The sequence below is a fragment of the Lethenteron reissneri genome, chromosome 66 (assembly GCF_015708825.2).
Source record: "Lethenteron reissneri isolate LAM-NWPU_2019-01 chromosome 66, ASM1570882v1, whole genome shotgun sequence".
NCBI classification, from domain to species: domain Eukaryota; kingdom Metazoa; phylum Chordata; class Hyperoartia; order Petromyzontiformes; family Petromyzontidae; genus Lethenteron; species Lethenteron reissneri.
In genome coordinates this window covers 433,306-455,970 of record NC_083844.1, presented here as the reverse complement: position 1 = coordinate 455,970, position 22,665 = coordinate 433,306, and the positions used below count along the sequence as shown (strand labels likewise).

The following is a 22,665-nucleotide window of genomic DNA, read 5'->3' as shown; positions in this document are numbered from 1 at the left end:
CGGGCTTGAAACAGCATAAACCAATATCTTTGGGTTAAATCTATATATATATTAAATCGTGAATGTCTGTCTGTCTGTGTGTGGATGTCGGACCATACGCACTTTCATTGGACGCCGGTTGCCCCTGCCAACGCCTAGCGACGACTTCGCCGCTTTCATTGGACGCCGGTTGCCCCTGGCAACGGCTAGCGACGGGCTAGCAGTTGCGGGGTGGACGCCATCTTTAATTCCCGTTAAAAATAGGCGCACGCATTAACACGCGACTCTGAGGTAAATTCATCTAAGTTTCACGTCCTCTTTACTCCCCCCCCCCCACCACAATGTGTGCTATTACTATTATAGGGTCGGTAGATTATTAAATTATAGCGATTACACAGTATTATTGTAGCGCGGTGGGGGGGGGGGGGAAACGGCACCCGTACCCAGCGTCAGCCGGGTGGCAAAATCAGGCGAGGCGGGAGGCTCTGCACGGTGCTAGGCCTCCACACCCACCACGCGACTCTGAGGTAAAATACATTTCACCAAAATAACTCTTTTGTTGTACATTATGTAAACATGGTTTCACAACGCTTATACACAACACCAACGTGTGATGTTGCAGAATGAGCGGCGGGGTATAGAAATGAACTTCATTGTCGCTTACGCCTGACGACTCGTGAGAGCCGTGACCAGCAAACGAAGGTTTCCGGCACCCGAACTTTGAAGGACACACATGGAAGCTTTCTCACGAGTAAGTGGTGGCTCTGAAAAGAGCCTTTGTGTTGTGCTTTGAGGGCCGAGCTGGGCGTTCAAGCGCGCTCGCCACGAATGCGGCGGGCGAGCTGAATGTCCTTGGGCATGATGGTGACGCGCTTGGCGTGGATGGCGCACAGGTTGGTGTCCTCGAAGAGCGCGACAAGGTACGCTTCGCTGGCCTCCTGCAGAGCCATGACAGCGGAGCTCTGGAAGCGCAGGTCGGTCTTGAAGTCCTGCGCGATCTCCCTGACGAGGCGCTGGAAGGGCAGTTTGCGGATGAGCAGCTCGGTGGACTTCTGGTAGCGGCGGATCTCGCGCAGAGCGACGGTGCCGGGCCTGTAGCGGTGAGGCTTCTTGACGCCGCCCGTGGCCGGAGCGCTCTTTCGGGCCGCCTTGGTGGCGAGTTGCTTGCGGGGGGCCTTGCCGCCCGTGGACTTGCGAGCCGTCTGCTTGGTGCGAGCCATGGCTTGGTGAGGGCAAAGATTCTCACAGGCGGGGAGGAGAAGGCGGCTTATGTAGCCCAGAGCGCGCGCTCACTGGTCAGCGGAGTCGTGACGTGCGAAGAAGGGGCGCGTGCTGATTGGTTGGCAGCGTGCAATGATCTCGAGTCGTCAACTCTTCTTCATCAACGAAATGTTCTCACTTTGGAGCATTGCAGAATGCCGCATCACGATGCAGTAGTTCCGTTTGAGCGCCGTCCATGTCTTTAACGGATGTTATTTTCTCAAGCAAACACCTTTCCGAAAACAACTTTACAGTGCTCCGCGTGATCTAAATAAAGTGTGAAGAAACTGCACTTCATTGGAAACAGTAATACGTAAAAAATATTCTTTGTTTCTTTCGGTAAAGTCACGTATAAAGAAAAAATAATAGCATACGACGTTTCGATTGCAACACAAGCAATCATCAAGTATAATGAAATAGCGACATAAAATCTAACCAGAAAAAAATTATAGACAGACATATAAGCAGACAGATATCACCAATTTGTTTCTTTATATACGTGACTTTACCGAAAGAACCAAAGAATAATTCCTGCAGTCACGAAAGCTCCAAAGTTAATACGTAAAATTGTCGGAAAGAGGTGATCACAGGGATAGATATCTATTCTCTTGGCATTGAGATGATGATCATCAATTATACTGCACGAGTCATCCATGCTAGGCGCTTACTTTTACATAGATGTACACGTGCAAAATGTTAGTTCCTGCCCGAAAATACAACCACGAATTAAATATATTGCATTGCAAGGTTTTGGCACCAAATATCCAATGTAATATCTGAATGGGCTGCAGATGAAATCAATGGACAAACAAGTCCAAGAAATGCCTGCTGGTGAACATGTGCCATGAATATTGTTATCGCTTTTATTCCCGTGGAAACAGGTTAAAATGCGTTCCATCTCTCCATTTCCACTCAATGAGCGAACAATGTCCCCGCGTGAACCGGGGCTTTGTTGGAAGTTTCGTTTAGTACTCCTGCTAGGACTGGTACAAGCAGGTTCGGAGAGGTGGGTGGCTCTGAAAAGAGCCTTTGTAATTAATGGTGGAGTCGAGGCTTCACTTGGAGCTTGTGTACTTGGTGACGGCCTTGGTGCCCTCCGACACGGCGTGCTTGGCCAGCTCGCCGGGGAGCAGCAGTCGCACTGCGGTCTGGATCTCCCGAGAAGTGATGGTGGAGCGCTTGTTGTAGTGCGCCAGGCGGGACGCCTCGGAAGCGATGCGCTCGAAGATGTCGTTGACGAACGAGTTCATGATGCTCATTGCCTTGGACGAGATGCCGGTATCGGGGTGCACCTGCTTCATCACCTTGTAGATGTAAATGGCGTAGCTCTCCTTCCTGCGGTGGCGTCGCTTCTTGCCATCCTTGCGCGTAGCCTTGGTCACAGCCTTCTTGGAGCCCTTCTTGGGAGCAGGAACCTTGGCCGGCCCAGCGCTCTTTGATGCGGGAGGATCGGGCATGTCGACGCGTCGTAGGCAGCAGCTTCAGGTCAGAACAGACGGGAAGCGAATGTGGATGTCGCTCGCGCGTTGAGCTCCTTTTATAGGAGGCGAGATGCAAATCAGAGGATCGTAGTGCGCGGCGCTGCTGAGTGGCTCTTTTAGTACCGTCCCTCTCCATCAGCCTCCAATGAGAAACGCGGACGCGATGTTCACTTTAATATCGATTTTACTGCAAAAGGACTGGTGAATATAACACAATGTAATGTCCAAACATGTGTATTAGTGAATTGCAGCCATGGCATTGCCTTTGTTTTAAAAAGGATGACTAGAAAACCCAATACAGTATATTGTGTTTTGAGCGTGGGTTTTTTTGTTTCTTACGAGGGATTGTTTCACCACTCGTCTAATACGGCGCACGGGCGTTTTATGAACGCAATTTGGAAAAATACAAGCGCTCGGTGGAGAAAAATAACTTCGCTGTTGTGCTGTACAGGTGGAGATTAGCATTCCGGCACGCTCCGTCAATTAGGACGAGTGTGCTGTAAGATTGTGGCGCCAAATGCTCTACGTAATATCGTATTCGGCTGCAGCTGGAAATAATTAACGCAAAATACCAGAAATGGGTTACTGTATTAAGGCGTTCAAGAATTACGCCTTGTTAAATGTGTACGTGAATATCATGATTTCTTTCATTCATTCATGTGGAAGCAGATGAAGATTCGCCAACTCAACAAGCGAACGTCCAGCACGCTCACAACAACCCAGGACATGTGCTCCATTCAGAGCGTGTTTGGCAACACTGGCGCAAGCAGTTTCGAAGAGGTGGGTGGCTCTGAAAAGAGCCTTTGGGTTGGCTTAGTGTGCGAGAGATGGGCGCTCAGCCTCCGAAGCCGTAGAGAGTGCGGCCCTGGCGCTTGAGGGCGTAGACCACGTCCATGGCGGTGACGGTCTTGCGCTTGGCGTGCTCCGTGTAGGTGACGGCGTCGCGGATGACGTTCTCAAGGAAGACCTTCAGGACGCCGCGGGTCTCCTCGTAGATGAGGCCCGAGATGCGCTTCACACCGCCGCGGCGAGCGAGGCGGCGGATGGCGGGCTTGGTGATGCCCTGGATGTTGTCGCGCAGCACCTTGCGATGGCGTTTTGCGCCTCCCTTGCCGAGCCCCTTACCGCCTTTACCGCGTCCAGACATTGCGACTACTTGTGACAAAGCTCCTCGCGAGAGACTGCGCGCTCAGCTTGCAGCAGCAGCCGCCTTTATACCCGAAGCGTGGCGACGTCACCGACCACCCCTGCCCTCCGCGATGGCTCCGCCTTAAACCTTCCACCTTTAACCTCTGCGACGAAGAAAACCCTCCACCGTCGTCAATAACACTTCCTTGACATGTATAATATGCGACGTTTTGGGCAATGGCCCTTCTTCGAAGCACTCTGGAATGATATTGGCACACCCGCAGCGAACGCCAGAGGAACACGATCTGTTGCAAGATTGCACGTGGAGTGAATAATCGGTGTAAGGTCTTGTTTTCAAGTGAACAAGATGAACTAACTTTATAATCGTGTGAAGCTTAACGGCTTCCAACACAATAGTTGAGTGAACGTCACCAACTCGTTCTCCCAAAGTAAGAAAGACATTGCAAACAATGCGATATTTACGTATATAAATTAATTTTAATAGAGAAGTTTAAATGGTGCACCGCAATGTTTACAAAACAAAAACAAAGTGAAAAGGCGAGAACGAGCGAATGAAGGCAAATTGAGTAAAGCTGTCTGGAATCAATACATTTTTAGACTAAATTCCATATTTGGCACCAGTAACATGATGACGGAATGAAGAGGTGCAACACATAATCAAAATTGGAGATTCGTCAAGAATGCATCATTTTGAATCTGGATTTAGATTAGAATCGCCAGCGAGAATGCTGACGTCGCTGAGATTACTCTGCACTCAGTTCGAGTGAGGGAGCTGCCACCCGCCTCGCCTGTGTTTGTGATCCCTGCTTTCGGGCTCGATCACTCCCATCACATCAATGCTTAAAACACATCGAGTGGGTGAAATGTTACACAGTTAATTTGAACTAATTGAAGCGCAGCAGCATCTGGTTCACTTTTTTAACGAAGTGGGTGGCTCTGAAAAGAGCCGTTGAGGTGGAGTGAATCGAGCGTCGGTCGTCCCATCGGATTCACTTCTTTGGCGCAGTCTTCTTGGGCTTGGCCGCGGCCTTCTTGGGCTTGGCCACCTTGGGTTTGGCGGCCTTGGCCTTGACGGTCTTGGGCTTAGCGACCTTGGGCTTCGCAGCCTTGGGCTTGGCTGGGCTCTTCGCCGCCTTCTTGGGCTTAACAGCCGACTTCACCTTTTTGGGGCTCTTGGCCGCCTTGGCAGCCGCGGGCTTCTTTGCTTTCTTGGGAGACTTCTTGGGCGCGGTCTTCTTGGCTGCCGCGGGCTTCTTCACCTTCTTGGCTGCCGCGGGCTTTTTAGCTGCGGGCTTTGCCGTTGACGACTTGGGCTTCGCCTTTGCGGCAGCCTTTTCCTTGTTGAGTTTGAAAGAGCCAGACGCGCCGCTGCCCTTCACTTGCGCCACGGCGTCTTTGGCCACGAGCTTCTTGATGGCCAACTTCACGCGGGCATTGTTCTTCTCCACGTCGTATCCTCCGGCAGCAAGCGACTTTTTGAGCGCAGGAAGAGACACGCCGTTCCTCTCCTTGCTGCTGGCCAGAGCCTTGAGGATGAGCTCGGACACGCTGGGGCCAGACCTTCTTGGCCTTTGGAGCGGCGCGCTTCTTCTTGGGGCTTTTAGGCGCTGAAGTAGCCGCAGCTGGTGGTTGAGCAGGAGCAGTTTCCGCCATCTCAAGACGTCGCTTTTATTTACCGAAATCAGCGCTCTCACGAATTCGAACCGAGCGTCCTCCAGGCCCGAGGTTATTATAGAAGCGGCGTACTGAATGCGGACGTCGCTGAGATCATCCAGCACTCAGCTCTAGTGAGGGAGTTTCCTACCATACTCACTGTGTTTATCACGCCTGCCTTTGGGCTCGATTACTCCCGTAACGTTCATACTTACATGCATCTAGTTAATACATCATCACGAAGATCACTTCTTTAATGTACGTTACTTATGCAATATACGACAATGCTCACGATATAAATTATAATTCTAAACAAGTGAACAACCAACATTTGGGAGACATTGTTCGGTCAGGGCAAGATATGATGATTGTCGGTTTTCAAAAGTGTTACTGATGAACACTATTTAAAACGCACTCGAATTTTTTGCAAGACAAGATGCTTCAACAGACTACTCATATTTAATTCCAACAAAATATTTTCTATTTAAGTTTTGCCTCGCGCGCTCGCGATTCCTCCTCTCGCGCTATGGTGAGGACTGCGCGCCATGTCAATCGTCCCTTGTCACCGAACTTTTAACTGGACGTTTTAATCGAACTTTGAAATGAATAAATTTATGGATTTTCAGATGGACAACAAACTGAAGAAAATTACTCAAAATTAACCGACATTATATGGAAAGTTTAACATTTTACGTGGCAAGAGATGAGTAGCTCACGCACTGCAGAAGGGTCGCGCGCCTTGAAGGCACGGTGCACAATCATCACCACTCAAATTCAACTCAAGTGACTCCGCAGTCGAATGTTTAAAGAAAATATATAATCTTACGTTTAATGCATTGACAGAGTTGATATTCTAGGAGCGCAGGATGGTTCATGCGATTAGTTGTTTTTACTGCAATAAGTAACACGTATTTACTGCACTAAGTAACACGAATGAGTAATCATTGGAAAGATGTTATTAACCATGTAAAAAATATTTAACTACACATATTTGTACCATCTTATTTGACAGGTAATATTATACTTTCGCGAGTGTTAACATCCCCAGCGTTTACCAGTACTTTTATGCTTACTATCAGCTAACACCGGCCACAACCCTGAGCTAATGTGCTCATTTGTTCTCTTTTAGCCCCGACACCCCCGCCACTTCCCGGCAACCACATTCAGATAAGCCCCCCTCTTCCCCCCTGATTTGTTATTTTATTATTTATATTGTTTTAGTTATTTATTATTATTGTTTTACCTACGTGACTTTACCGAAAAAACCAAAGAGTATGAATCATTGCAGTCACGAAAGCTACAAATTTAGAACGAATGCAATAATCATTCGTTCCACGCGCATGTGAAGAGGCGTAGTAGATTGGTTTATGCACTTCTGGTAGGAACGAAGTGGACCAGACTCCAATAGATTATATCGTGCGTCCGTTTGTCCGTCCGTCCGTCCGTGTGTCAACATCGCCCCCTACTGCAAACACTTGGCATGACCCTACAAAAACATTTAGACTCAGTGACGCTATCCTGGCTAACCAAGTGTAGCATTCCCTTATAATTCCCTCAGATAGCTTTTAATTACAATGTTACACTCCCTGATGTTTTTAAATAGCAACATTGACATTTAAAGCTTCAACATAAATAATTAAAACATTTATATTAACAATTAACCCACGGCGGCCTAAGGCCTACAGCTAGGCCTAAAGCCTAGACCTAGGCCTCAAGCTCTCCCTTCGTATAGTTCCCCCGCGTGTGTGAAAGGGAGTAAATGGTTAACAAGGTTACATTCCCTGATGTTTTTTAATAGAAACATTTACATTTAAAGCTTTTTCATTAAAAACAACTCCCTACCTCCCCCCCCTCGTCGGCGGCTCTCCAGCCGAGCCAGGCCTGGGAATCTCTCCCCCGCTCGGGGTGTATTGGGCGGGGCTACAGCGGCAGGGGGCGGGGCTACGCGGCAGGGGGCGGGGCTACGCGGCAGGGGGCGGGGCTACGCGGCAGGGGGCGGGGCTACGCGGCAGGGGGCGGGGCTACGCGACAGGGGGCGGGGCTACAGCGGCAGGGGGCGGGGCTACAGCGGCAGGGGGCGGGGCTACGCGACAGGGGGCGGGGCTACAGCGGCAGGGGGCAGGGCTACGCGGCAGGGGGCGGGGCTACAGCGGCAGGGGGCGGGGCTACGCGGCAGGGGGCGGGGCTACGCTGCAGGGGGCGGGGCTACAGCGGCAGGGGGCGGGGCTACAGCGGCAGGGGGCGGGGCTACAGCTGCAGGGGGCGTGGCTACAGCTGCAGGGGGCGGGGCTGGGCGGGGCTGGGCGGGGACACCGAGATGGGGCGGGGCCACGGGTGGCGGGGCGGGGTTACGCGGGTGGAGGGCGGGGCCACGGGGGCGGAGCGGGGCCACGGGGGAGCGGGGCGGGGTCAAGCGGTGGGAGGCGGAGCTTAGCGCGATGGAGGGAGGGGCCGTTGGCGAAAAGGGGCGGAGTCTACAGTCGAGAATACAGTACCGGGGGCGAGGAGGCGGGGCTAACAGTGATAGGGGCGTGGCCCACGGCGCTGCATCTCGTTCAGATTGTTACTACTCACTGTGTCTGCTCCAAGCTGCACTCACGTAGGTACATACTTGTGCAATACTATTATTTTTTTGCAGAACGGTTACTACTACTTTATTGTTTCTTATGTTCCACTACGTCTACGTTTCCATCCACTCATTGGCGCCCATTTTTTGCCATTTCATTTTATTATAGCCATTCAATTGTTCGGTCCTACCAGCCCACCCCACAGGGACCTGTTTTCACCAACGCACAGCAATATTCGTTCCAAGACCAACCCCGGGCACACGTCCCACAGCCCCTTTTAACTCCTCAATCTCCGCAACGCACAGCAATATTCGTTCCAAGACCAACCCCGGGCACACGTCCCACAGCCCCTTTTAACTCCTCAATCTCCGCAACGCACAGCAATATTCGTTCCAAGACCAACCCCGGGCACACGTCCCACAGCCCCTTTTAACTCCTCAATCTCCGCTCCCAATACACATTCGCGTCCAGCACGCCTGGTCCTGGTGACGTCACTGCCCTTTAACCCCTGACCCCCCCGTCCAGCTCTTATTTCCCGCGCGTGTGTGAAAAAAAATTAAGATTGATTGGTGCGTGTTGTCGTGAGAGCGGAGATGTCGTGTTTGCGTGGTGCGTGAGGGTGGCTCGCAGATCCCTTAAAGTGCTTGAACCATTCTCCGACTCCTCTTCATATGTAATCTGACCGCTCAAAAAGAGCGAGTTTTATTCTTTAAAAAAACACGATACTTTCTTCCAATAGGCACCTCAATTTATTCTAAACCATGTTCCATGATTGATGCAATGTTGGAATGCTGCTCAAATACCGTTCCTAAATTAGACATAAAGGGTATCTGGAACGAGCAGAGCATTCGTTTAATTGCGAGCAATTTGGGACGAGGGCAACTCGACGACGGTGTCCTTATTAATAACAAAACCCCTGTGCACGACTGTCCGAGCTCTTTGCAAGCAAGTGGGTGGCTCTGAAAAGAGCCGTTGTTGTGGTGGTAGAGGCGGCGGCGCGTTCACTTCTTTGCCTGAGAGGTCTTCTTGGGCAGCAGCACGGCCTGGATGTTGGGCAGCTGTGGGGGCCGTTGGCCCCCGGGGTCCCTCCCGCCAGCATCCCCTATTCCGTTTAAGTTACCCCACCTCCCTATTACTCGCTACGGTTTTGCCGGCATTCGAATGCGACGCCACTACGGTTACAGCCTCGCGCCGCGCTCCCACGCTGCGAGCATACGTGCGCACATCATCGTCAATCAAACGCCGTGCTCGCAGTATAGCCCTGTGCGGCACGTTACCAATGCGCATCCGTGTCCGACATGTAACGAACGTATGCACACACACACACGCCGCTCCGTGCACTCCAACTACGCAAGTTATGTTCGCGCACCTGTATCACACACGGAGTGAACACACGCGACACCCACTCTTGCGCCGCTCTGCGCAGCGCTCGCCGTCTGCTGGCCGCTTGCGTTATGATCGCGCACCTGGGGTACGCCTATTACGCACGCCGCGAGCTTACGCACACACAGTACCACACGCGTTCCCACACGCAACCCGCGCGCTCAGCTCCGCGCAGCGCTCACTCACGTGGCGAACCACTGTGCACACAGCGCACCCACACGCTCACACTGCACGACAAGATCACGCGAGACCACGCTTCGCTATTAATGATTTATTATATGCCACCTGCGAATTGATGTTGAATCAGTGAGTCGACGAGGCTGGCCTATTCCACTAAACCTGTACCTATTCCCTATTTATCGGCTTACGATACCCTACTTCACCTCCCCACTCACTGTTTGGTGCCCGCGGAGGTTCGCTGCTCTCTGCGCTAACAGCGTACCTCGATGCGTCGCACGGACGTCCGGGTCGCTGGCTGGAAGTCCTGCTGGTCCGCTGGCCTGGAGAGAAGGGAGCTATTTTCCCTCTGCGCCCCTCTATTTATCCTCCCTACCTTCAAGGGGATGCTGCGCTAAACAATGGGCTCGCGATCCTCTGGCACGCGCACGGCGGTTCTGGGTGCTGTTGATATGCTAATCAGTGTGCCGCGTGCAAGGCGTAAATCCTACTTAATCCCTTACCCTCCCTAACAATGGGGCCTGCGCGCTCAAGCGCAATTATCCCAACCCCCCATGACTATGCGCAACAGCCCCTGTGACCCCGCTATTCATGCTGTCTCGTGCCTCCCCTGCTTGCCCCGTCGACCCGTGGGAGTGTGTGTGGGGGGAAATGCGCCTCAACCGCGGTGGCCGAATGCCCCACGCCACGACCTACCATATTAAGGCCGGCCGCAGCGCCGCGGTGCCACGTAGCACGGGGAGGTCATCCAATTCCCTGATCGCCGGAAACCGTGAGAATTAATCCCGATAAGGGTCTCTCGGATAAAAACCGGTCGATCAGGTGACCTTCCCTTCCAGCTCTATGGGGGGGGGGGGAATGCGTGCGGGTGTGTGCTTATGTGGGGCGGGTGATGGGGGGCAGTGCGGTGGGGGAAGCCGGGCGGCTCCCTGGTTCGGCAGAGCGGCCCCGTCGTTGTGGCACCACATAGCCCCCCGGGGTGCCAGTCCCCGTCCCGGGTTGACTGGAGCACCTCGCCTGGGTTGCCCCCACGAGGTATCGCCGCGGGGTCCGCGGGATTCGCCCGGCCCTTGTGGCTGGCCTCGGGGGTGGCGGCTCCGTCTCCTGGGGCTCCGGCGGTGGTCTCCTCCTCCATTCCAACGGCTCCCCTCGGCCTCTGGCACCTGCGGGCTGGGGAACAAACTCAGAGGCGGTGGGGTTTAAGGGTCGCCGTCCTCGTCGCCCCCGGCCCCGCCCGGGGCCCCTCGGAGCCCGGGGCTCCGTGGGGCCCATGTACTGCGCGAGGCCCCCGGGCACGGGGGGTGGGGGGACCCCGGGGTTTCGGGGTACTTGGACGGCGGGGCTCCCCCCCTCGGGGGCTGCTCGCCACGGCTTCAGTCGGCGGATGTTGACCACCATCTCCCGGCCCCTCTCTCCTCCCTGAATCAGCACCGTCCATGGTGAGATCTGCCGTCTCACAATCCAGGGTCCTCGCCAGTAGGTGGTCAGCTTCCCCACCTGTCCGGCACCGACGCGGGGAGTGTACAGCCACACCTCGGAGCCCGCAGTGTAGAAGGGGGGCTCCATACGGGGTCGGGCGCCCTGCTCTTGCCGCTGGTGCGCGGCCTCTCCGTGCGGGCCGGCTCGGCCCCTGGCCCCTCGCAGGGTCTCCAGCAAGTGCTCCACGGGGTGGCTCCCTTCCTCCCGTTGCGGCGGAGGAACACCGAACAGCAGATCTGCGGGCAGGCGAGACTCGCGACCAAACATCATTAGGAACGGGGTCTGTCCTGTAGAGGTGTGAACGGCGGTGGTGTAGGCGAACAGGGCATAGGGAAGGTGTTCGTCCCAGTCCTGTTGATTCGCGGCCGCCATGCGTTTAAGCTTCCCGGCCAGAGTCTGGTTCATCCTCTCTACCATCCCGTTCGCCTGGGGGTGATACGCCGTGGTTCGGTCCTTCTGGATCCCGAACTCTCGGCACAGCGCCTGAAATAGTTCGGCCTCGAATTCACTACCCTGGTCGGTAATGACTCGTTCGGGGATCCCGCACTTAAGTACGTAGTTTTCCACGAAGGCCCGGGCCACTACAAGGGCTGTTTTATCCGGGATAGCCACCGCCACGGGGTAGCGGGTGAAGTATTCCACCGCTACGAGAATATATCGGTTGCCCCGGTGGGATCGTGGAAAGGGCCCCTGCAGGTCGATTCCGACCAACTGATTCGTCCGACTGACTCGGAACGGCCTCAGGGGTACCTGGTACCTCGCCGGCTTTTGCCCACACTGCTGACAGGCCCGGCAGCCCTGCACCCAGGCGGCCACATCTTGTGCCAATTTGGGCCAGAGATACTGGCGACGCAGGGTCTCTCGAGTGCGTCGTTCCCCATCGTGGCCCCCGAGTGGGTGGTCATGCACCAGCCGTAGCAGCTGGGGTCGCACCTGGGCAGGAACACAGATGCACCCCGGCTGGCCGGCCTCGGTTAACTCCCGTACCACTCCGTTCCGCACACACAACCGGGCATACAAACCGCTCCAGGGTCCTGGTAGGGCGCTCTTTTCCTCCCGCAGTGCCGCCTCCACTGCCGCCAGATCCGGATCTCGCTGCTGGGTCTGTCTCAGCTGCTCGTCGTTTAGGCCCGGGAAGGCGCAGCCGACGTCCTCCTGGATCCGTCCGATCGGGTCCCGAGCCGCGGGTCCCGCGCTTGCCGGGCGGTCGACGGGATCCTCAGTGCCACCTGTGAGGGTTTCTGTGGCGCACACTGCACTCTCTCCTCGCTGGGGGGGGGTCAGTGGCCGCGGCCTCTCGGGGGTCCGTTGCCTGCCGGCAGCGTCCCCCCGTGAAACACGGGCAGGCCTCCTCCGCCCTCGTCTCGGCGTACACCGTGGGTCGCCTCGACAAAGCGTCCGCGTTTGCATGCGTCCGGCCAGCCCGATACTCGATTTGCAGGTTGTACTCCTGCAACTGCGCCAACCACCGGGCCATCTGCCCCCGCGGCTCCTTGAATGTAAGAAGAAACTGCAGAGCATAATGGTCAGTGCGTACGCGACATCTCCTGCCGTACAAATACGGCCGGAACTGCTTACATGCGAAAATCACGGCGTACAACTCTTGGCGGGTCACGCAATAGTTCAGCTCGGCCCCACTCAAGGTCCGGCTGGCGTACGCGATGACTCGTTCCGTCCCATCCTGTACCTGTGACAACACCGCGCCCAGCCCGCTGCTGCAGGCGTCGGTGTCCAAAATAAAATCGGTGGTAAAATCGGGGAAAGCAAGGGTGGGGGCGTGGGTGAGGTGGTCTTTGAGAGTGGTGAAGGCCGTCTGGCAGGCCCCCGTCCACTGATAGGGGTGCTTAGGGGAAGTGAGTTGGGTGAGGGGGCGTGCAATCTCGCTGAATCCCTTTACAAATCGACGATAATAGGTGGCAAGCCCCAAAAATGATCTGATCTCCGTCAGATTCCTTGGCCGTGGCCACTCCACTACGGCGCGTACCTTCTCCGGATCGGTGTGCACGCCTGCCTCGCTGACGCGATGCCCGAGGTACCCCACCTCGCGTTGTGCGATGTAACACTTACGTGGCTTGAGCTTGAGATGAGCCGCTCGCAGTCGCTGGAACACCTCTCGAAGCCTGGACCAATGCTCAGACAAAGATCTACTGAACACTATCACATCGTCCAAGTAAATCAGGCACTGTTCCCAATGCAAGCCCCGCATCACCAACTCCATCAGCCGCTGGAACGTCGCGGGCGCATTGGTGAGTCCGAACGGCAACACTCGAAACTCAAACAGGCCCATCGGGGTGGTGAATGCTGTTTTGGCCGATCCTCCTCCGTCATCTCCACCTGCCAGTAACCGGATGCCAGATCGAGGGTGGAAAAATACCGCGCTCCTGCGAGACTGTCGAAGGTGTCGTCGATGCGAGGTATGGGGAAGGCATCGCCGAGCGTGACTGCGTTTAGTTTACGGTAATCGACGCAGAACCGGGTTGACCCATCCTTTTTCGTTACTAGTACCACCGGGGCTGACCAGGGGCTCGCCGAGGGCTGAATTATGTTATCGCGAAGCATGTCCCCAACTGCCTCTTTGATTTGGGCGCGTTCGGGTGCGCCCACTCGGTACGCAGGGAGTTTGATGGGTCGGGCTGCACCGGTGTCAATTTGATGCTTAACAAGGTCGGTCCGACCCACGTCCGAGTCGTGTTCGCTGAACACGTCGGCATACTCCCGCAGTAACTCGCGCAGCCGATCGGCCTCTCCCTTAGGTAAGTCCGCCCATGGTACATGTAACGCGTCGAGCAGGGGAACGACCTCGGCTCGGGGAGTCGGGCCGACTCGCCAGGCCAGGTCCTGCTCACCCTCAGGACGACCGGGGTCCTCAGCCCAGAGTGCGAACACCGAGTCGTTAGAGTGGCGTGCGTGCAGGGGGTGTACTGTGGCTATCGGGGTGCGCCGTCGCAGTATCGCGGGGGTATTGTGGGGGTTAAACATCTGCATAAACAATCGGTCCCCATCTGCGTTTACCAACGTGGCGGATCCCACAACCCCATACCGTTTTGCCAACTCCGGGTGAGGAGTTAGCATTACCTCCCCTGATGGTCGGAGCGCGGGGTCGGTGGGGGATGTTGCCACCGGCACCAGCATCTCGGTGAGCGGGCCGATGGTGACTGCCGTCGCCAGGATAGCGGCCACAGGTGCAAAGCGGCGGCGCGTTGGTTCTCGTCCCAGGAACGGTATCCGCTCGCCGTTGCTCTCCATGGTGGCGCATCGCTGGCGGGGTTGCACGTTGAGTCCCAACCGTTCTAGGAGGTCGGTGCCTGCGATACACTCGTGACACAACGCACTCGACACGTAGAACTCCTGCGTGCATACCTGGCTGCCTATGCGGACCTCTAGGGTGGCTTTCCCCAGCAGCCCCATTCCGGCTCCGCTCGCCGTGTGCAGCGCGCGGTCCGGGGCCTGCAGGTGACGCACGTCGACCCCGATCGCGCTGCAGTGCGCTGCGCTCACGAGCGAGGCCACCGCCCCCGTGTCCAGTAGGATGCGGGTACGCACTCCGTTTACCTCCCCTTCCACCAGCGACGTGGCCCCCGTGATCCCCGCCACCAGCTCCCGCAGCCAGTCGCCAGGAGTCACCGTTTCTGTGGGCGTTGTTGCTGGAACCTGTGTGGAGATCACTCGCTCGCCATTATTCTCACAGCTTGTTTGTGTCGGGGCTACGTCGATTTCACCCCCCGGTGGTCCCCTCTCTAGGGGGGCCTTAGTGTTTGACCTTAGCTCTTGTCTAGCTCGGGCGACCTGAGGACAGTCCCTCACTAGATGCCCTCGGCGATCGCACATGTAACATGCCCGGGGAGGGGTGGCGGCTCCGTAGTGGGCTCTCTGCCCACTCCCTCCTCCCCAGTGCGCTGCTGCTCATACTCTGCTTCTAGTCGCGCTATCCTTCCAGTTAGCCCTCCTACCGTGGAGTCTAGTTCCCCCATCTCGGATCGGATGGTCTCAACGGAGGATTGCAGTTGGGTCATATTTTTATTCGTTTCCTCGCGTACCTGGGTTACCCTCTCACCTACGTGAGTTACCTTGTTGTCTATCTGGGTTACCTGGCCGGAGACATCCTTTATACCCGTTTGTATACCGGCAACCCATCCCGGGGTTGTCTCGCGGGACACTGGAGGCTCTCTTTCCCGGCCCCTTACCGTCCTCGCGAGCTCCTGTTCCTCCTCCTCGTCTTCCGAGAGCAGGCTCGCAATGGCGCGCTCTCGTCCCAGCCCCCGGAGCTGCGCGCGTTCGCTGTGAATTCTTTCACACTTACGTGCGCGCTCGACAAGGGCGTTAAAGGGAAGACGTGGGCAGCTCATGTCTGGCTGCCACCACGCCGTGCGAGACAGGTACCGCTGGATTTTCTCGGCGGCCAGTTCCTCAATAACATCAGTTGCGTACCCCGGGCGTGCGATCTTTGTTAACTCGCGCACATCCTCGGCGTAATCACGTAGATCTTCGCCAGGTTGGCGCCGGCGCGCCTCTAAGGCCGATTTTGCTTCCTCCTCGTCACGCGTGCCAAACCGCTGATCGAGTCGGCGCATCAGCTCCTCTAGCTGTGTCTGTGCGCTCGCGGGTAACGCTTCTACAAAATCGGCTGCCCGCCCATCAAGATTCATATTAAGTTGACGTACTGCCTGCGCGTCCGTCCATCCATTAATTTCCTTGGCCCCTAAGAGATTGCGGGCGAATGCCTTCCACGAAGGGGCCCCCCGGCCGGTAAATATTAGTCTTATTTTAGCGTGAGGTAACGCGGGGGTCCGTACCGCTTCCGACACCAATTTGTGGGGGCCGTTGGCCCCCGGGGTCCCTCCCGCCAGCATCCCCTATTCCGTTTAAGTTACCCCACCTCCCTATTACTCGCTACGGTTTTGCCGGCATTCGAATGCGACGCCACTACGGTTACAGCCTCGCGCCGCGCTCCCACGCTGCGAGCATACGTGCGCACATCATCGTCAATCAAACGCCGTGCTCGCAGTATAGCCCTGTGCGGCACGTTACCAATGCGCATCCGTGTCCGACATGTAACGAACGTATGCACACACACACACGCCGCTCCGTGCACTCCAACTACGCAAGTTATGTTCGCGCACCTGTATCACACACGGAGTGAACACACGCGACACCCACTCTTGCGCCGCTCTGCGCAGCGCTCGCCGTCTGCTGGCCGCTTGCGTTATGATCGCGCACCTGGGGTACGCCTATTACGCACGCCGCGAGCTTACGCACACACAGTACCACACGCGTTCCCACACGCAACCCGCGCGCTCAGCTCCGCGCAGCGCTCACTCACGTGGCGAACCACTGTGCACACAGCGCACCCACACGCTCACACTGCACGACAAGATCACGCGAGACCACGCTTCGCTATTAATGATTTATTATATGCCACCTGCGAATTGATGTTGAATCAGTGAGTCGACGAGGCTGGCCTATTCCACTAAACCTGTACCTATTCCCTATTTATCGGCTTACGATACCCTACTTCACCTCCCCACTCACTGTTTGGTGCCCGCGGAGGTTCGCTGCTCTCTGCGCTAACAGCGTACCTCGATGCGTCGCACGGACGTCCGGGTCGCTGGCTGGAAGTCCTGCTGGTCCGCTGGCCTGGAGAGAAGGGAGCTATTTTCCCTCTGCGCCCCTCTATTTATCCTCCCTACCTTCAAGGGGATGCTGCGCTAAACAATGGGCTCGCGATCCTCTGGCACGCGCACGGCGGTTCTGGGTGCTGTTGATATGCTAATCAGTGTGCCGCGTGCAAGGCGTAAATCCTACTTAATCCCTTACCCTCCCTAACAATGGGGCCTGCGCGCTCAAGCGCAATTATCCCAACCCTCCATGACTATGCGCAACAGCCCCTGTGACCCCGCTATTCATGCTGTCCCGTGCCTCCCCTGCTCGCCCCCGTCGACCCGTGGGAGTGTGTGTGGGGGGAAATGCGCCTCAACCGCGGTGGCCGAATGCCCCACGCCACGACCTACCATATTAAGGCCGGCCGCAGCGCCGCGGTGCCACGTAGCACGGGGAGGTCATCCAATTCCCTGATCGCCGGAAACCGTGAGAATTAATCCCGATAAGGGTCTCTCGGATAAAAACCGGTCGATCAGGTGACCTTCCCTTCCAGCTCTATGGGGGGGGGGGAATGCGTGCGGGTGTGTGCTTATGTGGGGCGGGTGATGGGGGGCAGTGCGGTGGGGGAAGCCGGGCGGCTCCCTGGTTCGGCAGAGCGGCCCCGTCGTTGTGGCACCACACAGCACACCGCCCTGGGCGATAGTCACGCCGCCCATGAGCTTGTTGAGCTCCTCGTCGTTTCGCACGGCGAGCTGCAGGTGTCGGGGGATGATCCTCGTCTTCTTGTTGTCGCGGGCGGCATTGCCAGCCAGCTCGAGGATCTCGGCAGAAAGGTACTCGAGCACGGCGGCCAGGTAGACGGGTGCTCCAGCGCCGACCCGCTGGGCGTAATTGCCCTTGCGGAGCAGCCTGTGAACGCGACCCACGGGGAACTGCAGGCCGGCGCGGGAAGAGCGGGACTTTGCCTTGGCGCGAGATTTGCCACCGGTCTTGCCCGCGTCCAGACATCGTTAACGGACCTAGGATGCAAAAAGCACTGGAGACAAAGTACGAACGATTTTGTGACGTTAACACGCACCACGGGAGCGGCTTTTATAGCGGAGACGAGGATCGTAGAGCGCGCCGCTGCTGATTGGCTCCTCTCGCTCGAGTCCCGCCCTCTCCTTGAGCCACCAATGACAAGCCGGGACGCGAGGATTCGATGTTGACTTTCATTATTTGTATCCATATATATTTTAATGCGGACACGCATCTTATGAATTAAACAATGCGATACACGTACTTAATAGGTTCAAGTTTTAAGCATGATAGAGTTAATTCATGGGCGCGTGCTGGCAAGTCAAACTTATAAGCGGATTCCGCAAATATCAATGTATTATTGATTATAATCATCATTTTGAGGGACCGCATTGGTTATAATAAATCATTGTGATAGCCTTGAGCTCGTGATTGATCGCCCACGTGCCTATACGGTGTATAGATATTTTTCTTTAACCGCCTGTTCGGGCAATGCCTAAAAATATATGTGCGTGAATAATTCAGTCTCAGTTTGCAAAATGTGAACTTCTTATCAGCTCGGGCTTGAAACAACATGAACCAATATCTTTGGGTTTAATCTATATATATAAAATCGTGAATGTCTGTCTGTCTGTGTGTGGATGTCGGACCATACGCACTTTCATTGGACGCCGGTTGCCCCTGCCAACGCCTAGCGACGTCTTCGCCGCTTTCATTGGACGCCGGTTGCCCCTGGCAACGGCTAGCGACGGGCTAGCAGTTGCGGGGTGGACGCCATCTTTAATTCCCGTTAAAAATAGGCGCACGCATTAACACGCGACTCTGAGGTAAATTCATCTAAGTTTCACGTCCTCTTTACTCCCCCCCCCACCACAATGTGTGCTATTACTATTATAGGGTCGGTAGATTATAAAATTATAGCGATTACACAGTATTATTGAAGCGCGGGGGGGGGGGGGGAAACGGCACCCGTACCCAGCGTCAGCCGGGTGGCAAAATCAGGCGAGGCGGGAGGCTCTGCACGGTGCTAGGCCTCCACACCACCACGCGACTCCGAGGTAAAATACATTTCACCAAAATAACTCTTTTGTTGTACATTATGTAAACATGGTTTCACAACGCTTATACACAACACCAACGTGTGATGTTGCAGAATGAGCGGCGGGGTATAGAAAATGAACTTGATTGTCGCTTACGCCTGACGACTCGTGAGAGCCGTGACCAGCAAACGAAGGTTTCCGGCACCCGAACTTTGAAGGACACACATGGAAGCTTTCTCACGAGTAAGTGGTGGCTCTGAAAAGAGCCTTTGTGTTGTGCTTTGAGGGCCGAGCTGGGCGTTCAAGCGCGCTCGCACACGAATGCGGCGGGCGAGCTGAATGTCCTTGGGCATGATGGTGACGCGCTTGGCGTGGATGGCGCACAGGTTGGTGTCCTCGAAGAGCGCGACAAGGTACGCTTCGCTGGCCTCCTGCAGAGCCATGACAGCGGAGCTCTGGAAGCGCAGGTCGGTCTTGAAGTCCTGCGCGATCTCCCTGACGAGGCGCTGGAAGGCAGTTTTGCGGATGAGCAGCTCGGTGGACTTCTGGTAGCGGCGGATCTCGCGCAGAGCGACGGTGCCGGGCCTGTAGCGGTGAGGCTTCTTGACGCCGCCCGTGGCCGGAGCGCTCTTTCGGGCCGCCTTGGTGGCGAGTTGCTTGCGGGGGGCCTTGCCGCCCGTGGACTTGCGAGCCGTCTGCTTGGTGCGAGCCATGGCTTGGTGAGGGCAAAGATTCTCACAGGCGGGGAGGAGAAGGCGGGCTTATGTAGCCCAGAGCGCGCGCTCACTGGTCAGCGGAGTCGTGACGTGCGAAGAAGGGGCGCGTGCTGATTGGTTGGCAGCGTGCAATGATCTCGAGTCGTCAACTCTTCTTCATCAACGAAATGTTCTCACTTTGGAGCATTGCAGAATGCCGCATCACGATGCAGTAGTACCGTTTGAGCGCCGTCCATGTCTTTACGGATCTTCTTTTCTCAAGCAAACACCTTTCCGAAAACAACTTACAGTGGCTCCGCATGATCTAAATAAAGTGTGAAGAAACTGCACTTCATTGGAAACAGTAATACGTAAAAAATATTCTTTGGTTCTTTCGGTAAAGTCACGTAAAAGAAAAATAATAAATTAAATAATAGCATACGACGTTTCGATTGGCAACACAAGACAATCATAATCAGGTATAATGAAATAGCGACATAAAATCGAACCAGAAAAAATTATAGACAGACATATATGCAGAAAGATATCACCAATTTGTTTTTTATATACGTGACTTTACCGAAAGAACCAAAGAATAATTCCTGCAGTCACGAAAGCTCCAAAGTTAATAAGTAAAATTGTCGGAAAGAGGTGATCACAGGGATAGATATCTATTCTCTTGGCATTGAGATGATCATCAATTATACTGCACGAGTCATCCATGCTAGGCGCTTACTTTTACATAGAATGTACACGTGCAAAATGTTAGTTCCTGCCCGAAAATACAACCACGAAATTAAAATATATTGCATTGCAAGGTTTTGGCACCAAATATCCAATGTAATATCTGAATGGGCTGCAGGTGAAATCAATGGACAAACACGTCAAAGAAATGCCTGCTGGTGAATGTGCCATGAATATTGTTATCGCTTTTATTCCCGTGGAAACAGGTTAAAATGCGTTCCATCTCTCCATTCCACTCAATGAGCGAACAATGTCCCCAGCGTGAACCGGGGCTTGTTGGAAGTTTCGTTTAGTACTCCTGCTAGGACTGGTACAAGCAGGTTCGGAGAGGTGGGTGGCTCTGAAAAGAGCCTTGTAATTAATGGTGGAGTCGAGGCTTCACTTGGAGCTTGTGTACTTGGTGACGGCCTTGGTGCCCTCCGATCACGGCGTGCTTGGCCAGCTCGCCGGGGGAGCAGCAGTCGCACTGCGGTCTGGATCTCCCGATAAGTGATGGTGGAGCGCTTGTTGTAGTGCGCCAGGCGGGACGCCTCGGAAGCGCGATCGCTCGAAGATGTCGTTGACGAACGAGTTCATGATGCTCATTGCCTTGGACGAGATAGCCGGTACTCGGGGTGCACCTGCTTCATCACCTTGGTAGATGTAAATGGGCGTAGCTCTCCTTCCTGCGGTGGCGTCGCTTCTTGCCATCCTTGCGCGTAGCCTTGGCTCACAGCCTTCTTGGAGCCCTTCTTGGGAGCAGGAACCCCTTGGCCGGCCCCAGCGCTGCTTTGATTGCGGCTGACGGATCACGGGCCTGTCGACGCTGTCGTAGGCAGCAGCAGCTTCAGGGCAGCAACAGACCGGACAGCGAATGTGGATGTCGTCCTGCGCGCTTGAGCTCTCATTTATACGGAGGCGCGAGATGCAAATCAGAGGAATCGTCTCGCTGCGCGTCGCTGCTGAGTGGCTCTTTTAGTACCGTCCCTCTCCATCAGCCTCCAATGAGAAACGCGGACGCGATGTTCACTTTAATATCGATTTTACTGCAAAAAGGACTTGAGAATATAACACAATGTAATGTCCAAACATGTGTATTAGTGAATTGCAGCCATGGCATTGCCTTTGCTTTAAAAAGGATGACTAGAAAACCCAATTCAGTATATTGTGTTTTGAGCGTGGGTTTTTTTGTTTCTTACGAGGGATTGTTTCACCACTCGTCTAATACGGCGCACGGGCGTTTTATGAACGCAATTTGGAAAAATACAAGCGCTCGGTGGAGAAAAATAACTTCGCTGTTGTGCTGTACAGGTGGAGATTAGCATTCCGGCACGCTACGTCAATTAGGACGAGTGTGCTGTAAGATTGTGGCGCCAAATGCTCTACGTAATATCGGAATCGGCTGCAGCTGGAAATAATTCACGCAAAAATACCAGAAATGGGTTCTGTATTAAGGCGTTCAAGAATTACGCCTTGTTAAATGTGACGTGAATATCATTTCTTTCATTCATTCATGTGGAAGCAGATGAAGATTCGCCAACTCAACAAGCGAACGTCCAGCACGCTCACAACAACCCAGGACATGTGCTCCATTCAGAGCGTGTTTGGCAACACTGGCGCAAGCAGTTTCGAAGAGGTGGGTGGCTCTGAAAAGAGCCTTTGGGTTGGCTTAGTGTGCGAGAGATGGGCGCTCAGCCTCCGAAGCCGTAGAGAGTGCGGCCCTGGCGCTTGAGGGCGTAGACCACGTCCATGGCGGTGACGGTCTTGCGCTTGGCGTGCTCCGTGTAGGTGACGGCGTCGCGGATGACGTTCTCAAGGAAGACCTTCAGGACGCCGCGGGTCTCCTCGTAGATGAGGCCCGAGATGCGCTTCACACCGCCGCGGCGAGCGAGGCGGCGGATGGCGGGCTTGGTGATGCCCTGGATGTTGTCGCGCAGCACCTTGCGATGGCGTTTTGCGCCTCCCTTGCCGAGCCCCTTACCGCCTTTACCGCGTCCAGACATTGCGACTACTTGTGACAAAGCTCCTCGCGAGAGACTGCGCGCTCAGCTTGCAGCAGCAGCCGCCTTTATACCCGAAGCGTGGCGACGTCACCGACCACCCCTGCCCTCCGCGATGGCTCCGCCTTAAACCTTCCACCTTTAACCTCTGCGACGAAGAAAACCCTCCACCGTCGTCAATAACACTTCCTTGACATGTATAATATGCGACGTTTTGGGCAATGGCCCTTCTTCGAAGCACTCTGGAATGATATTGGCACACCCGCAGCGAACGCCAGAGGAACGCGATCTGTTGCAAGATTGCACGTGGAGTGAATAATCGGTGTAAGGTCTTGTTTTCAAGTGAACAAGATGAACTAACTTTATAATCGTGTGAAGCTAACGCTTCCAACACAATAGTTGAGTGAACGTCACCAACTAGTTGTCCCAAAGTAAGAAAGACATTGCAAACAATGCGATATTTA

General features: G+C 55.0%; 6 protein-coding genes across 6 annotated transcripts; all 6 read right to left on the bottom strand.

Annotated features, from left to right (window-relative positions):
* Nucleotides 1–202: 202 nt before the first annotated feature.
* On the bottom strand, nt 203–2,066 carry LOC133359791 (histone H3). The gene has a single exon (XM_061578321.1). It carries the CDS (start codon nt 1,197–1,199, stop codon nt 789–791), a length of 411 nt encoding a protein of 136 aa, XP_061434305.1. The 5' UTR covers nt 1,200–2,066; the 3' UTR covers nt 203–788.
* Nucleotides 2,067–2,163: 97 nt separating this feature from the next.
* LOC133359803 (histone H2B type 3-B-like) lies at nt 2,164–3,078 on the bottom strand. Its single transcript, XM_061578335.1, has one exon. It carries the CDS (start codon nt 2,694–2,696, stop codon nt 2,295–2,297), a length of 402 nt encoding a protein of 133 aa, XP_061434319.1. The 5' UTR covers nt 2,697–3,078; the 3' UTR covers nt 2,164–2,294.
* A 425-nt stretch (nt 3,079–3,503) lies between these two features.
* On the bottom strand, nt 3,504–4,129 carry LOC133359813 (histone H4). The gene has a single exon (XM_061578349.1). The coding sequence runs from the start codon at nt 3,865–3,867 to the stop codon at nt 3,556–3,558; it is 312 nt and encodes a 103-aa protein (XP_061434333.1). The 5' UTR covers nt 3,868–4,129; the 3' UTR covers nt 3,504–3,555.
* Nucleotides 4,130–4,858: 729 nt separating this feature from the next.
* Nucleotides 4,859–5,522, bottom strand: LOC133359895 (histone H1.5-like). Its single transcript, XM_061578455.1, has 2 exons — nt 5,430–5,522; nt 4,859–5,395 (listed from the first exon to the last, which is right to left on the bottom strand). Exons 1-2 carry the CDS (start codon nt 5,520–5,522, stop codon nt 4,859–4,861), a joined length of 630 nt encoding a protein of 209 aa, XP_061434439.1.
* Nucleotides 5,523–17,064: 11,542 nt separating this feature from the next.
* Nucleotides 17,065–17,733, bottom strand: LOC133359894 (histone H2A-like; the record flags this gene model as incomplete). Its single annotated transcript, XM_061578454.1, has 1 exon — nt 17,065–17,733. A coding segment is annotated over one exon (549 nt), but the record flags the coding sequence as incomplete, so codon positions are not given.
* A 4,107-nt stretch (nt 17,734–21,840) lies between these two features.
* On the bottom strand, nt 21,841–22,512 carry LOC133359815 (histone H4). The gene has a single exon (XM_061578351.1). The coding sequence runs from the start codon at nt 22,202–22,204 to the stop codon at nt 21,893–21,895; it is 312 nt and encodes a 103-aa protein (XP_061434335.1). The 5' UTR covers nt 22,205–22,512; the 3' UTR covers nt 21,841–21,892.
* Between the last annotated feature and the right edge of the window lie 153 nt (nt 22,513–22,665).

What these genes read in the sequence shown, in the direction of transcription:
- LOC133359791 (XM_061578321.1), bottom strand. Translation starts at nt 1,199, where the DNA reads ATGGCTCGCACCAAGCAGACGGCTCGCAAGTCCACGGGCGGCAAGGCC.
- LOC133359803 (XM_061578335.1), bottom strand. Translation starts at nt 2,696, where the DNA reads ATGCCCGATCCTCCCGCATCAAAGAGCGCTGGGCCGGCCAAGGTTCCT.
- LOC133359813 (XM_061578349.1), bottom strand. Translation starts at nt 3,867, where the DNA reads ATGTCTGGACGCGGTAAAGGCGGTAAGGGGCTCGGCAAGGGAGGCGCA.
- LOC133359895 (XM_061578455.1), bottom strand. Translation starts at nt 5,522, where the DNA reads ATGGCGGAAACTGCTCCTGCTCAACCACCAGCTGCGGCTACTTCAGCG. An exon ending in CCGCTCCAAAGGCCAAGAAG is followed by an intron (nt 5,396 to 5,429) that starts GTCTGGCCCCAG and finishes CTCATCCTCAAG; the next exon opens with GCTCTGGCCAGCAGCAAGGA.
- LOC133359815 (XM_061578351.1), bottom strand. Translation starts at nt 22,204, where the DNA reads ATGTCTGGACGCGGTAAAGGCGGTAAGGGGCTCGGCAAGGGAGGCGCA.